This window comes from Blennius ocellaris, assembly GCF_963422515.1.
Source record: "Blennius ocellaris genome assembly, chromosome: 19".
Taxonomy (NCBI): domain Eukaryota; kingdom Metazoa; phylum Chordata; class Actinopteri; order Blenniiformes; family Blenniidae; genus Blennius; species Blennius ocellaris.
Window position 1 is genome coordinate 13,521,687 of NC_137668.1, and position 16,267 is coordinate 13,537,953.

Here is a 16,267-nt window from a genome sequence, read left to right on the forward strand (position 1 = left end):
TCTGTGGTGAGTTTCAAACTGAGAGAAAGAGCGCGAGAAACTGTGGGGGGAAACCAAGCACGCGATGGTTGAGGAGTCGAACTGTCAAAAGCTTGCATGTCAACAACAACTGTTGTTTTTATTATTTTACTGAGTTCACGGCACATAACGCCTGGAAGTGGATTCATCTGTATCGTAGTTGGCAGGCTGTATATTAATGTTAGAGAAAACACAGCTGACACAAATTGACACCATTTGATTATCATTATTATCATATTGAGAAGTCATGATTACATTTATCCACTCTCCTTTTCTTCTCACTGTCAGGTTCGTGGCCATGTGTGTTTTCAGTGTGAGCGACCTTGAATGTCTTCCTAATGTCAGACACACTAGATGCATCTTAATTCCCTTTAAATCCCCCTCAACAACAGATTGCCATATGTGAGAGCTGAGTGCAGGCCAGAAGTCTGCTGGCTTTCCTCTTCTTATCCTATTGCTTTTTGTCTTACTGGGACTCAAATATCAAGCTGGAGTTTGTTTCGAGGAAGCATTTCTAATTTGCAGTGAAGTAGGGGAATATGATACATGTAAATTAAATGTGCAAACAGGGAATCTGACATCTTTAAATATTTACATTCGGTCATTTTCACTGCTGATTTGCATAATTTACATTTACATCATTATCAGCGGTAACAAGGCTAAGTCTTGTTTGGCCGTACTTTTTGGAGCAGTTCCTAAATTCAGTGAAATAAACACATGCTTTGTCAACACTCAAGAGTCCTGCAGGTTTATGTCACCATAGTTTCATGAAAATAACTCACGGTGGAATTCAAACCCTTAAAATCTAATGCTCTAATTTTTTGGGGCATAAAATCTGTATGCATATTGAATAATATATTTACTAACCATGATCCAAGAAGTACCAGACTTTAATCTAGACAAAGGAAATTGTTGATGTTGATAATAATGGATGAAATTAATGAATAAACAGAGATGAGCAATTAGTCCAATGAAGTTCCTCGAATTCCAACACTAAGAACATTTCAGCTTCACTTTTAGCTTCTGGTTCAAATTTTTATTTTTGTTCCTGACATTCTTCTGATATGTTCCTCATTGTTGGCCTTCCATTTGTAGGCGTCCTAATATGATTCACCACCACAAACAGATAAACCGAGCTTAAAAAGTGAGCTGCTTAGTGTACCATGTTCTCTGTGAGGTATTATCCAATACACATATGGACGTGGCTGACGTCTTATTGCATCAAAGTGATGGTCGCATTTAAAGGATAACTGGTAACAATCTAAAATAGAACTCATAGTAATGCTATGCATCCATGACAGGTGTTAATTGAATCATTTTGTGTTTATAAAAAAAAAAAAAAAAAGTGTCTCTGGGGCAATTTATTTGGCAGAAAATATACCATAACAAGGTGGTCACTATGACCAATGGCATCAATGAAATCCTCCTGCCAAGCGGGGTGCTTGGGGAAGGTCGTCGATGCCGGGAAGCATAACAGTGATGTAACATCCTATTTGTATCCCTGTTGGCCTAATCTGCCTGGGCCCGGCCATGTCATCTCCCCTGGGTGGTCACACTGGATCCGCCCACAGGTGCGCCACATGCCTAATCCTGCTCAGTGAGGGAAAAACAACAAGTGGTCATAGTCATTCTGTCTTTGGTTGTTCTATAAACCCTGTTTTGTATGGACGTATTGCAGCGGACTGATTACACCTGAGGATTTGTTTCTGTACTTGCCGCTGACATTTTGCATGTGTCTGTTTCTCTGATTCACTGGTTTACCTGCAGCACCGGGACTCAGTCTTTCTCACGATGGACCAGTCACTACCAGACGAGCTTTGAACTCCTGGAGTCACTGGACACACTGGCCAACTGAAGAGCCTTCATACTGAGGACAGAACCGGGGGAAACTACTCGAGCAGAGGGGAAAGGATCGATGACACAACAAACCGTCTCTTCAATTCATCCCACACGTGAGGAAAGTTAGGACGCTGATGAGAGCATCTTGAGAGAGGATGAACCGCTACACCACCCTGAAGCAGCTGGGTGACGGCACCTATGGCAGTGTGCTGATGGGGAGAAGCAACGAGTCTGGAGAATTCGTAGCTATTAAAAGGTGAGAGGATGGCCATGTGTGGTCTCGGTCATAATACAAAGATTGCATAAACAATATAGACAAACAATTGATAGCGCGGAATTAGAAGATTAGTTACATTAACTTAATAATCATGCATTTATAAAGGTAACTGACTGATACAATTCTAAAAACACTCATATGCAGCAATCACTAAAACACATATTATGGCCACATTATTTACAGGTGGAAAATATAGCTATATTCATATTAACATCAGCTACAAATTTTACTACACTCATGTCAAAGTCAATGTTAAACTGAGTGCATCGCAAAGTTGATATTTATGCACTTATAATTACATCTGATGACTATAAATCCAAATATATATTACATTTAAAATGTAAAGGGTGAAACTACACGACAGTAAAACAACTATTTCATTATTTTTATTCTTTCTATGTGAGGTCCGAAGGACATTTTTGTGTGTCTACAAGTAGATGAACAATTTTGACTTGTGTATTTTCTGAGTCATTCCAGCATCCTGTTATCACCAAACACGGGAGCTTACAATGCTTTGTTACAGCAACATGGCAGCAGTGCTCAATAATAGATAGGAAACTGGGGAGGTGCGTCCAACGGTTGATCATTTGGTTACCATGCAAGACAATACAAGTGGTGACGGTGAAAGGCAGTGAAAGTAGAGTGGGTGTGTCGGGTTGCTGACACTGTGAAACAGATGACTGGGACTGGCAGGTGGAGGAAAAGATATCTTGACATTCTGCAGCTCTTATGTAATTCCAGAGGAAAGGACAGGCTGATCAAATCAGATACGTTTATATTTGCTGCTGCATTGTCTAAATGTGCTTTATAAAGCACAATATGAAAGAAGTGAGAAATTCTTAAATGAGTAGAGTAATGATTTGTTTACAAGCCCGATAAAATTAGATTTAAAAAATAATAAATAAAATTTACATGATTTAGAAAAACAATTATTAGTATTAATAATGGTCTCCAGCTTTGTGAGGTTGGTCTTCTGCAAAGTTATGAGCTGAAATTGGAGACATGTCAAAAGTTTTGAATTATTGATGAAGACACAAGAAGTTTGCTAAGATGTCACAGTGAACAGGGAGGCTTGCATATGACCCGCAGTCCTAATTTCTATATCCTTCTCTGAAATGAAATATCTGTCATGTAATACATTTCCATGTTTTCTGCAGGATGAAGAGGAAGTTTTACTCATGGGAAGAATGCATGAACTTAAGAGAAGTAAAGGTGAGCGTGCAAATAATAAGCACGAAGGCCATTCAAGTTTGATTTGCTGTAACGCAGTATATTTTTCACGGGGGCAACCCACATTCTCACGTCTGCTCAGTGCTTAGAAAATGTGGCACCTTTGCAAGCTTTCAAAAGGCTTACAAAGTACTCTCAAAGAAGTATTGTTATAACAAAGATATAATTTACCAGACATGAGTTTTGCTTGTTTTCTGTACTTAGTTTCCTTACTGCTAGCAGTATATAGCGAGAGTACTCTCTTTCATTGGTATAAATGAGAGCCATGAGGCGAGAATGTGTTGCTATGTGCTTTTGAGAACAATAGACAACACATTGTGAAACGATATTGGCAGTGACAGTTCACTGGAATGTGCCATCGATATTAGTGGGTTGCAACCTTTTGAAGGCAAAGATAAAGCTGTTTTTAAATAGAGAAAATATGTCATTATATGGATCATATTGACATTTTTCTTTCACATTTTCTAATCATGTGTCACTCCAGTCACTGAAGAAGCTGAACCATCCGAATGTGGTGAAATTAAAAGAGGTCATCAGGGAGAATGATCACCTCTACTTTGTCTTTGAGTACATGAAGGAGAACCTATACCAGCTAATGAAGGACCGGTAAGAAGAGAAAACCCACTTTGGCACAGTTTGTTTGGTACAGTAGTTTTCTAGCATGAGCATAACATTGATTTAAATTGGAGTTTCCACTGATTCAGAAGCATTTCATCTTCACTTTTTCCAAGAGTTTTCAATAATTGTGATATATATATATATATATATATATATATATATATATATATATATATATATATGTATATATACACACACACACACACACACACATAGAAATGGTATGTTGTGATCAAGTAGTTTTCCAGTGGAATATTTTTTTTCACAATTTTGCACCCCACTTGTAAAAGTTTACACCTTCCCAGGATCAAGCTCTGACTTGCAAACAGCTGCCACCCAACTTAGTGTATTCTCCTGGGAAGGCCCTAATGCCTTATGCTTGGAAAGCAAAGGCGTGTGTACATGGTGGAGTCAAGGAAACTTTCGCTCTACAACATCCAATCAGATTTGTGCTTGAATTTGAACTTTTTCTTTTAGATCAGTTGAACAAGTATTGAATGCTGTTTATAGAACAAGTGTGTTACCTCCTGGCTCACAAAAATGACATTGATTTTATGTTTACAGAAAAAAATTGTTCCCTGAGTCAGTGATAAGAAACATAAGCTTTCAGATTTTACAAGGCCTGTCATTTATTCACAAACATGGTAGGTAATTTCCACCTGACTTGCAGGTGCATTAGAGTGGTTTCATACTGCAAGATTCACTGAACGTGCCCAATGTCAAAGTAAGAGCATCATATACGTCCAAATCTCAAATGCAAACTAACAAACAGATACTGGGACACATATTGATATATTCAAAATCTGAATTTCCAGACTGCTTATCATGGAATTTTTGCACTATGGGAACCCTCTATAAGTGCCTTGTTTAAAAACTCGTGTAACTCTGCTCTGTGTGAGAAATGGACGTGTGGATTTAACTATTTGTTTATGCCAGTCTATCTGAACTCCTAAAATGTATGAATTTTATGAGCTCCTGCTCATAAAATTAAAAAAATGCAAGATTTAAAAAAATATATGTTGATGATGTTAGTAACCACACATCCATGTGGGCGCATGTTCTTTCACAAACACTTCTTCTTTTCTTAACGCTTCTTTTCATATTCTCTTTCCTCTCGTCTCCTTTTTTCCCTCTTTTTCTTCCTCTTTTTCCATCTCTTTGGTGTGGTGTTAGAGAGAACAGGATGTTCACAGAGAATGAAATTAGGAACATCCTGTTTCAAGTGCTATCTGGGTTGGCATTTGTGCATAAGCATGGTAAGAGGCTTTACTCTATCATTTATAGATAACCAAACCTTTAGCTTGGTAGTTTGTATAAAGTTGATATTATGAGATGCCTTGTCACTTCGTTTCTTTAGCAATTCTCACTTTTTTTTTTTTTTTTTTTTTTTATTATTTTTAAATACTTTACAGTCATTCCAATTTGCTGTTATAGAGAAAATAGAAAAGCCCAACATATCCACATGAGCAAGCAGGTGTGTTTGCGACTGTGGAAAGGAAAAACTCCCTCAACAAGGAGAAACCTTTGCAGAAACCAGACTCAGAGGTGGCGGCATTCTGCGGACCGGTTGGGGTGAGAGGATAGAGGAGAGGAGAGGAGAGGAGAGGAGAGACAGAGAAAGGCTTGGTGAAACAAAATAAATACAAAAAATACAAAATACAAAATACATACAATACCCTTGTTAGTGCTACATACAATTGTTTTTTTTTTTTTTTTTTGATAATACATTAACCACAGTGATCTAAATATTTTCCAACTGCCATGAGATTAAGACCAGCCTGAGCAACAACAGAGCAAAAGACCTAAATAATGACAACAATTATAACAAAAGCAAAAAGCAAAAGGACATAGAACAAAAATAAATAAATAAATAAATAAAACAAACAAACAAACACAACAACAACAAAAGCAGACAACAACTTGGTTTTGATAGTTAACAGAACAATCTCGTCAATGAGGAGTGGGAGTGTGTGTGTGTGTGTGTGTGTGTGTGTGTGTGTGTGTGTGTGTGTGTGTGGTTTGTCCTCTGGATGTGAATGAAACTGTTGTGGGGGGGCCGCAGCACCACCCCGGAGCCCAAGGCCACCAGGGCCGGACGCTGCCACTCCGGCACCCAGCGACCCACCGGATCCAGGGAGGCCCCGACAGCCCCCCCCGGAGAGCCACGCCCCAACCCGGAAGGCACCAGACGGAGCGCGGAGAGAGGACCCCCCCCAGGCCAGAGGGGCCCACAGGAGAAGGATAAAGGGCGCAGAGCCCCGGGCCCCGACCGAGCCGCCAAGCCGGGACCGGCCAGCGCAGCGCCCCCAGGCCACGCGGGCAGGGAGCCCCCCCGGCCCCGACAGCGGAGCCCGCCGCACCCCCGGGGGCCATCCCCCCACCACCCCCCCAACCCCCGGCGGGACAGAGAAGGCCCCAGCCGCCGAGCCCCAGACCAGCCCCCCCCCCAGACCAGGAAGAGCGAAGGCCCAGCCAGGCCCGGCCGGAGGACAGCCACCCCCCCCCCACCCCATCACCTAATCCCAGCCCACCCACACACTCACACCCAAGCATACGCATACACACACACAGACATACATACACACCCACACAGATACACACACCAAGCATACACATACACACACAGACATACATATCTACATATATACAGACATACGTACATACATTTATATGGTTGGGAGGGGGGTGCCCCCCACTCCCCAGGCCGCCAGCCAGGCCCCCACCAGGCCACTACGGGATCTCGTCCTCCACCAGTCCAACTGTGAATAGGGAGGGAGGACCACTACCCAGCCCCCCCGGAGGTGCCACGCCCGAGCTAGCGTGCCCCCCGCACTCCAGCCGCACCCGCTCCGGAACACGGCGGGACCACAGCGGGAGGTGCTGGGGGGAGCCCCCACCCCCCCCTCCACCCTGTGGGGTGTTGGGTGCATGTGGATGTGTGTATTTGTGTTTTGAAGAGGTGGTGCAATGTGTGTGTCTAGGGTGCGGTTTAAAATTGAGGGGTAGCGGGGGCCCGGGCGTTCTACCGCTGCCCAGCGGCAGAACCCCGAAAGCCAGCTGATCCCCTCAAGACCCTGCGTGACTAAGTGTAGTTAAAATTGTGGGCGGCGCAAAGTCGGGGGAGGGGTAGACCACAGTTAAGTGGCCTGGACCCCCCACCCTAGGCCCCGTCCACTGGCCCCTATTGTTGAATGAGGTATGGTATGGTAAGGTAGGAGGGGCTGAGAGGGAGAAGGTCCCCCCGTCGCTAGGACTTAGCCCAGCTGGACCCCCCGCGCCATCCCGCCCCACCCCGAAGCGGCCGGTCTGGAACACGGGGACCAACACCCACTCCGACAAGGCACCACAAGAGGACCCGGACAGGAAGCCCCCCCACCCCACCCGACGGCCGAAGAGCAGAGTCTAAGACCCGCATGGCCCGGCACGAGCCCGGCTGGAGACCAGCGGCTAGGGAGCGTAAACCCCCCCCCCCCCCCACACTCACATACTCTCATACACATACACACACCCATACTTATATATAAATTACACACCCCCACACGCACATACACCTACGCTCACATTCACCGTCCCCCCGCACACACAAACACACGTAGACACTTACCCACACCTACCCATACAGACCAATCCACACTCGTACCCCCCCCCCCCCCCCCACACACACACACACACACACACACACACACCCGGCCCCTGTCCCATAGAACCCCCCCCCCCCCGGGGGTCAATTCTCACTTAATCAAGAGATATTTATGTTTGACTTGGTTGAAACCATGGTTGAAACCATAAAAAGCATGTACTTGATTGTTTCTTCATGATACAAGCTGAAAGCTTGATGTTACATTTATACAGGATTTTTTCACCGGGACATGAAGCCAGAGAATCTGTTGTGTATGGGGCCCGAACTGGTCAAAATAGCAGATTTTGGACTGGCCAGAGAGCTCCGCTCCAAAGCTCCCTTCACCGACTATGTATCAACAAGATGGTAAGGGCACTTTGTAAACGTTATATTTATCTCATCTTTAATGTCACATCGCTTATCCAGGCAAGAGAGGAGTATCTTTAATTTTGTTTTACTTACATGCTCTCTTTTAATAAAAAACTACTGTCCATGGTTACATTAGCTTGTATTTATCTTCAATTAAGGTACAGAGCTCCAGAAGTCCTGCTCCGGTCATTGACATACAGCTCCCCAATTGATCTGTGGGCTGTCGGCTGCATCATGGCTGAACTGTACACACTCAGGCCTCTTTTTCCCGGGAATAGCGAAGTAGATGAGATCTTTAAGATCTGCCAAGTTCTGGGCACGGTCAAAAAGGTGGGAAGAAACTAATCGCGTATTAATATATTTAATGAATAGATATTTTAGGATTCTACTGAAGGACAGCATTTGTGAATAGCACTGTGTCTTTCTCCCTTTGGTGTATAAAAGTTTACGTGTACTTGATTATGAAACCTACCATCGATATTGTGAGGAATAATTTACTTGCTTACAGTCTATTTTACATGTAATGTGTGTGTGCTCCAGAAAGACACATGGACTCTAGAAACTAAAACACATTTTGAGATTACAAATGTGGATATTTCGACACCGATACAATACCGGGACCATGTGCCTCCTTTTACAAATAAATGATCGATAAATGTATTAATATACAATCCTTTGGTTTTCTCCTCCATCAGGCGGATTGGCCAGAGGGCTACCAGCTCGCAAATGCTATGAACTTTCGCTTCCCACAGTGTGTCCCCACCCCCCTGAAGACCCTCATCCCAAATGCCAGCAATGAGGCGATCAACCTGATGAGGAATATGTTGCAGTGGGACCCCACAAAAAGGCCCACTGCTGCCCAGGTAGGACAGATTGGAGCCTGGACTTAGAACTATCTGTGTCATGTTGCTCCAGTGCTGTACATTTCATATTATGTGTATCGACCAGTGAATATTATCTTATGAAGTTACAATTTCAACCTTATTCGACCTATCTGAAGAAGGATTTTATTCAAACCGACAAGGACACACCTGTCCTCAAAGAAGCATCTTCTGCCACAGAACAACACTCACCATGAGAAACAGATTATCTCCAGTTCTAATGCGGAAATTGAATCAGCACCCTAATCCCAGTCCTTCCAACGGATGTCTCAGCTTAATACTTCATTCCCCGTGCCGCAGCAAATCAGTGCACGTCTGCATGTATTCTCTGTGACACATGCACATGTTGAAGACAATCCACGGTCATTATACTGCGGCCAGGCAGTCATTTACAGTTCGGTGAGATAGCTGAATCACTCTGTGGGCCCAGTGTAGGAAACACCTGTCCACCGGGAGTGCATTTCCATTTTTTTGTTGACTAAGCTCCCAGGTGTTACACTTCTGTGAGGAGGGTCATCTTATTTTAACTTGATCTGGCGATGGAGTTCTGAATCAAAGCATTTGTTGTGCTTGTTTGTTGGTGAAAACTCCAGGACTTCTTATGTGTTGAATCTCGTTCCTGCAGGAGTTAGATAGTGAGTCATGCTCCCCAACAGTCTGATTCATGTTGTTTGTGCACACAGGTTGCATAGAAATCCATGTCTCTAGTGTTATGCATCATCATGTCTTCATTGTTCTGGGAAACAGTATAGACAGAATAGTGAGAAAAAAATGTTTGTGCTCATTTATTCCTCTCCCTGTTCAGGCACTGCGTTATCCTTACTTTCAAGTGGGCCAGATTTTGGGGCCTCGTCCTCAGAGCCAGGAGGTGAAGAAGGTCCAGACCAGGCCTCATCCACAGAAACAAGCCTCTGAGTCCAAGGTTGAACCCCAGCAGTCTTCCTCGGAATCTAAAACCTCCACATCCTCCTACAGAAACCTTCAACAGCCTCTTCAGCAGATCCCCTTACCTCAAGCTGTGAGTAAACCAGTGGGAGCTGCCCATGTAGTGAGTGGCTTAATGAAGTCTGACTTTTCTTTACTAAATTAGATGTAGATATATGATATTTTAGATGATTTCATTAATTTGCAATGCTGAGGTTGGCCGTGGTTACGGTGAGATGAATTTGATTCGTATCGCCTTCTTTAGAAGGCAGTGCCAGCGGGCAGTGAGAATAACGTTGGTGAAGGAGCGCTCAAGAATGGCCGGCGTCGCTGGTTCCAGACGGCTGTCAAGGCCTCAGACAGTTGGGAGGAATCAGACCCCTCAGAAACAGCCGCTTCAAACTCCAAGAAGCCCAGCCTGGGTAATGCAGAGGAGGAGAGGAGCCCAAAGGAACAACAGTAAGGGCTGTTTTTGCAAGCAGCAGATCGAAGGTCCTTAAAAGGCCACATTAAGAATAATAAAAAAAAAAAAATACATATTTGAAGGGATTTCAATGCATGATGATGTCTTTATTTTGTTTTCAGGCCAAAGGAGCAGAAACCTCTGTTCTCCTTCAGCACAGTTACAAAGCTACCCAACAATGTTAAGATTGGCCAAATCGACTCCAATCTTCCAGGATCTGTAGCACGGCAGCACTATCTCAGTCAGTCAAGATACTTACCAGGTAGGACAAAGAGGCACTTTTATTACATCCGCTTAAATTCTTATGGATGCCTATTCAAAAGCTTTGTTTTTAAGCGCTGTTCTTCAGTTCCCTTGCTTGCTACTAGTCAAGAGAATTGTAGTAATCGTAGCCTCAATTCTTATTCACAAAGATCTTTTTTTTTTTAGGTTTGATTGGCAAGAATCCGACTTCCTCTGGAGATAAAGAGCTGAGTGGTATGACACTGAGGGACTTGTGGGAGACCTCTTCAAACACAGTGAACAAACCTCTCGGGCCTATCGGAGGAGGATTAGCCGTCAGCAGGGCCAACGCAGGTGAAGTCCGCTGATGTCTCGTGCACAGGTGTTAAAAGGTTCGGTCAATGCAGTGGAAACCTGGCGACTCTTCTCCGTGGCCTAGTGTTACACAATAAGACACTGCCCTGATACAGACGCGCCGAATGCTAATGATGCAGCTAATGTATCCTGTTCAGGAGTCAGAGATCCATGAAAGCAACATAAGGAGTCTTCAACTTTCTAAAAATGAGGCATCTATAAGTCATTTGTCATCCAGACAGTCACACAATATGTGATCCCTTCTTCTCTCTCTTCTTCTGTCTCACCTCGTCTCTCCCTCCATTTCTTATTCATGAGATTGAGACTGCTGGTGTAAGATCAAGTGCTTCCTAAATTGTTCCTAACGGCACACCTCTGCTCATTCATTTCCTTTCTGTCTCTTTGTTTTTAATACTGCACACTTATTACTGATGAAAAATAATGCTGGGTTGAGTTATGTTTTGCTCTTCGCCTTCTCTTGATTTGAGTCATATCATTTACTTTGTCCCATTTCATATTTCTTTCCTTCCTTCTCTTTGTTTGCATGCATGTCTCCTCCATCTCTACCCTTCCTTGTGTGAGAGTAGAAGATGATACTTCTAAGTCTGAAGACAGCCTGCCAGATAGAAGTGTTGTTAAAGAAAGAATTCTGGAGAAACTTGATCTCTCCAAAGGTATTTTCACATCAACTATCTTGTATTGTATTTTACAAGTAGAGCATTACCAATGCTGCTAATTTAGACCTTACCGGTTAGTTAGTCATTTGATATCCTGTGTATGCAAACTGAGGGCAGACATTTGTTTGTCCCAAACTAAAAAACTCCTCAAATGTGACTTCTGGGTACAACTACAAAACTAGTGTTCTATTATGCATAGACGGACCTCAGTTATATTTATATTGCTATGAGGTGGACTAGCAAATGGTACATCTAAAACATTAAAAAAAATCTATTTCCCTTTAATTATTTTGTACTTGAACATAAAACAATTATCTAGTGTTTATTGGGATTGAATATAAAAAAAATTTGGAAGCCTTGAAAAAAGATTATTTTTTTAACTCAGATATTCTATATCATAAAGTCACTATGACTTTGTCAGACATTTGTCAAAATTTTGGCATGTTGAGGATTTCATTTGTGGATAGATAGACCTCCAGCATGCATGAGTGTTTTACATTGTTATGGTGAAAATGAATGGAAACTGTTCGGAGTGCCGCTCTTTAAGAGAGTGCTTGCACCTTGGTACCGACTACTGGTCCGGTCTGGGAATTAATGTACTGTTTGGCTGTTGATGGTAGAATGAGACTGTACTCTATTTCATTAATTAAAAAAAAAAAAGTTCTTTTACAGCTGCATATGCAGTGACAGCATCACATGTGATCACACAGTCAGTGTCAATTGTGGCGTACTCATGTTAAAGACATTGACTCGTTGAAAGAATGCGGTAAACAAATGTTGCTGACACTGTTTTGCTTCCCTTAAAGGAAACTTTGTGAGTACAAAGTACAACCTGTCTGGCGGCTACATCCCTTCTTTCCAGAAGAAAGAGGTTGGCTCGGTGGGGCAGAGGATCCAGCTCGCCCCTTTAGCTGGCCAGCACACAAGTAAGGCTTTATATCATCTTTGAACTGCCAACAATTTCAATTTAAACCTGCTCTGAGAAAAACTCCCTTTAACCTACTTCTATGACTCATAAAGTTGCTTTTCGCCTTAAATGTGATTGCTCTGAAATGAGCCTCCTGCACTTTTTCTCTTCAAACCGTCACTCTGATTGGGACTCTTCCTTCTTATTTCATTCTTTCAGCCAGTCTTCCTCCTTCTTCTCCTGATATTAAAAAAGACAAGCCAAAATCTTCAAAGCTCAAACCCATTTCCAAGTCATCAATAGGTGAAACTAGTGAAGGTATTGTCTCTTTCTGCTGCCCCTATCACTGTTATTCATTCCCTCTCACATCTTCATGGAATAATTTTTCTGAGGGTAGAAAACTGACGAGCATGCTCTTGTAGATTACGAGGGCTGGAGGAGGAGGGCCGACAGGACCCAGGTGAAGGGGAGCAGCTATTCCGCCCTGGGAAAGACCTCCGGGAATCTCCTGAGCAGAGCGCCTGCTGCCGTGCAGTCCGTCCACGGCCGGGTGGACTGGACATCCAAGTACGGCGGGAATCGCTAATTCAGTAAAGCAGGTGCTACAACAGTGAACCTCGTCTGTTGGCTGAGCGGTGAAGGAAATCCATCTCAAAACTTTTAACGTGGAGTTTAAATTGTTTTATGAAGTTTATTTCACCGATGCATTTCTTCAGCGACGTCACGTGAAGACCACACACGCCACGTTCTTTGTGAAGACATTTTGGATGTTTATATATGTGTTTTCAAGATGATGGTTGCCATGACGCTAGACCAAGACTGGTACTCTCTGTGTGACAATCCCACTGCATTCCTGAAGAATCCAGTGCGAGCCAATTCCACTTTTTTGTGCTTCTACATTACTGAATAAAGCTGAAACGTAGCATATAATTTTGTTTCACCAATTACTTTTTTAAATATACTTTAGTTTTTATTGATTACTGTTGCCGTCTTTGTTCAATTGTTACTGCAATGCTCTCTTTAGTCTTGTTTAATTGCTCATACCTTCACGTCCTCAGTATACGATTGGTTAAAGCTGCAAAACGTCTTTGTATTATGCAATATATGAACTGTACATTTTGTAATGATTTTATACAAATAAAAGTACTAATGTTGATGAAGTCTGTTGGAGCCATTTTAATCCCACTTTGCTTTTTAGTCTTATGTAGTACTATTTTTGACCACTGGGAGGAGTAATTTAGGTTCAGGTAATTAAAGGTGCTGGTAACAGGTGTGGAAGGGGCGAAGCCATGGCGGTGCTGAACACAGAGGCAGTCATTTACCAGCACCAGATTGGCAGGGGAATAATTTAACAAAATGTAAATCTGTTTTTTTAAAGACTCTTTTTGATAAATAATTAGGAACGTGACCCAAAAGAAATATCCTTGGACATGGATTGATTGTATGGCCAAGCAGTGGGAACATCACGCTATCCTCACCCCAGGTTTGTCCTCCACAAAGTCATTAAAAAGACGACAAGAAGACCATTCCTATATAAACAAGTTTATATATTTCACCCTCAAATATACATCATCTAAAAAAAAAAAAGAGGACCTGGTTTCTCACATAACGAACTCAACCGAGTGACTGTGCTTCATGCAAAAGATCCACAAGCGAGTTTCAAGACGTTCACTTCATCAGGACTCGGCCGGTTTCTGGAGCAACGATAGACTGAGCTTTCCCACCATCAGAAGACTGCAATGAGAAATTTACATTTCACTCCCTGTGCATGTATTCATTCTTAAATGATAGGAGAGACAGAAAATAATGGTACTGATACATAAATACATGGACAGTCTGAAAAAATAATAGTTGCAGTGTTGAGGTGTGATCTAATGTACTTATCAGTGTAAGAAATGTACACTTATTGTTTGGTTTTAAGTGAAGGCCCACCACTATAACTGCTTATTCATATGTAATCAACAGATAATCATTAAAATACCAACAAAAGACACATCTGAAATATGCATGCAGGAAATAAAGATGGCAATACTGTGCAGTGAGCATATTTTAAATGCATCAAAGTATCCTAAACACTATCCTGTAATCAGAGGAAACTGATAACACACCTTGCTGCTGCCATCAAACCAGCTGGCATAAACTTCCTGGAACCATAGAACCTCTTTCCCATGACGCCACTGAGAGCTCCAGATGTAGCTGCAGGTAATAAAGACAAATACATGGAGTTACTACAAAAACTTCACTTATCCAAAACCCTTCTGACTTGATTTTTGTTTCCTGGATCTCATTTAATAGAACGCAAGATAATAGCCTCAAGTTTAAAAGCAGAACTGCATCTCTTGAATCCGTTTTGTTTATTTTAACAAGTAACAAGTCATTTCACCCACCTAAAGAAACCCATATGTTGTTTGGGTCATTGGAGATCTGGTAGGCACCAAAACCTGCGAGCCCTCCAAACAGAAGACCAGCTGCCAGGGAGGGGACACTGCCTGGAAGAAATTCATAATGACACGGGCTCAACTCCTGAACATGACAACCAGAGGATCCAGCATGGAGCACGTAATGTAACGTAACGTAACGTAATGTAATGCGACACATGCATAGATTTAAAAGTGCACTCACCTGCTTTCACATAGCCAATAACTCCTCCAGATGCGACCAGGGTTGCGTACCCATACCCGACCCAATCCACAGACATGTTGGACACCTGCCAGGACACAAATGCAGCAAGTAAACAAACGTAACCCCGCAGATACACTGTAACTACGAAGCAGACCTCAAGAAACTCACAACTGAGGGGTTGTTTAAGTTGACACTGGAGTCAGAGCTGTTAAAGAGGAACAGCTGAACTAACACGATATGAAGCATGGTTGCAAATAAACGTGTCTGTCACAAAGGATCTGCTTTAGAGTGAACATCGATACAGAGGAGCAAACGTCTGTTTGGGGAGATAAGACAAACTGCTGCAAACGCAGCCACAGCACACCAGAGGCAGCAAGCACGCGCACAAAAACATGCAAATAAACCAGAACCACTGACATACACTGATCCTAATACGATTCCGACTGCGGTAATACATAAAAAAGTGGCTTTAAAACTCACTCAAAGAATATCACGAATGAGGCCCTGAAATGAGCTTCGCCTTACCCTTCCAGTTTGTCCTCTGTTTCCTCTGTCGTTGCTTGTTCTCCACCGAACACAATTTCAATGCGCACAACGCACGAGGAGTGAAGACTCATGGGAAATGTAGTCCACATTGTACGACAGCGTAATGACGCAGTGACGCATGTTCTACCTCTGACAGTCATTCTGTAACCACAAGTACTATATTTGGAATAATAAGGATATTTAAAAAATAAAAATGGGTTGACTTTGGTATTTTTCATGCACATTAATTTTTTTATTTTTTTTTATTTATTTTTTAACAAAAAAGGTATCATCACATCGATGTTACCCTGTGAACAGTGTTATTTCAAAATATCGCCTAAATGTAGATCCTCTGGGCTCGTTCTGTCATAACACTGAAGAATCAATCACCCCTTTGCTTCGGGACTGCTCTTATACTCAAATATTCTGGAACGACATATGTTTGTTTTTGACTGGAAAGCTTAATATGGACCTACAATTTGAAACAAAAGATGTTATTTTTGGTATTTATGAAAAAAAATAACATCCCTCCAAAAAACATCCTTTGTGATAAACCTGATCTTACTATTAGCAAAATGTCATATACACTGCTCTATATTTTACAACCAAAAACCTAAATTCATAGTATATAAATCACCGATAAATCATCGATCATGCATAATCACTTTAAAACACTGCACCAACTCTAAAGCTGCGAAGACCAAAGAACTCTGTATTGAATT

The 16,267-nt window shown here is 42.4% G+C and overlaps 2 protein-coding genes across 3 annotated transcripts; one reads left to right on the forward strand and one right to left on the reverse strand.

Moving 5' to 3' along the window:
* The first annotated feature begins 1,987 nt into the window (after positions 1 to 1,987).
* On the forward strand, positions 1,988 to 13,236 carry mak (male germ cell-associated kinase). The gene is made up of 15 exons (XM_080514760.1): positions 1,988 to 2,113; positions 3,292 to 3,346; positions 3,849 to 3,970; positions 5,156 to 5,238; positions 7,835 to 7,967; positions 8,129 to 8,300; positions 8,666 to 8,833; positions 9,657 to 9,899; positions 10,041 to 10,234; positions 10,361 to 10,500; positions 10,668 to 10,814; positions 11,402 to 11,488; positions 12,298 to 12,417; positions 12,618 to 12,716; positions 12,821 to 13,236. The coding sequence occupies exons 1-15, from the start codon at positions 2,013 to 2,015 to the stop codon at positions 12,982 to 12,984; spliced, it is 2,028 nt and encodes a 675-aa protein (XP_080370886.1). The 5' UTR covers positions 1,988 to 2,012; the 3' UTR covers positions 12,985 to 13,236.
* Positions 13,237 to 13,924: 688 nt separating this feature from the next.
* Positions 13,925 to 15,611, reverse strand: tmem14ca (transmembrane protein 14Ca). Of its 2 annotated transcripts, none has more exons than XM_080514944.1 (5): positions 15,546 to 15,611; positions 15,021 to 15,105; positions 14,786 to 14,887; positions 14,507 to 14,594; positions 13,925 to 14,132 (listed from the first exon to the last, which is right to left on the reverse strand). In XM_080514944.1, exons 2-5 carry the CDS (start codon positions 15,094 to 15,096, stop codon positions 14,075 to 14,077), a joined length of 324 nt encoding a protein of 107 aa, XP_080371070.1. In that variant the 5' UTR covers positions 15,097 to 15,105; positions 15,546 to 15,611; the 3' UTR covers positions 13,925 to 14,074. The 2 variants fall into 2 exon arrangements, with proteins under 2 accessions (XP_080371070.1, XP_080371071.1); XM_080514945.1 differs by having other exon boundaries at positions 15,501 to 15,564.
* Between the last annotated feature and the right edge of the window lie 656 nt (positions 15,612 to 16,267).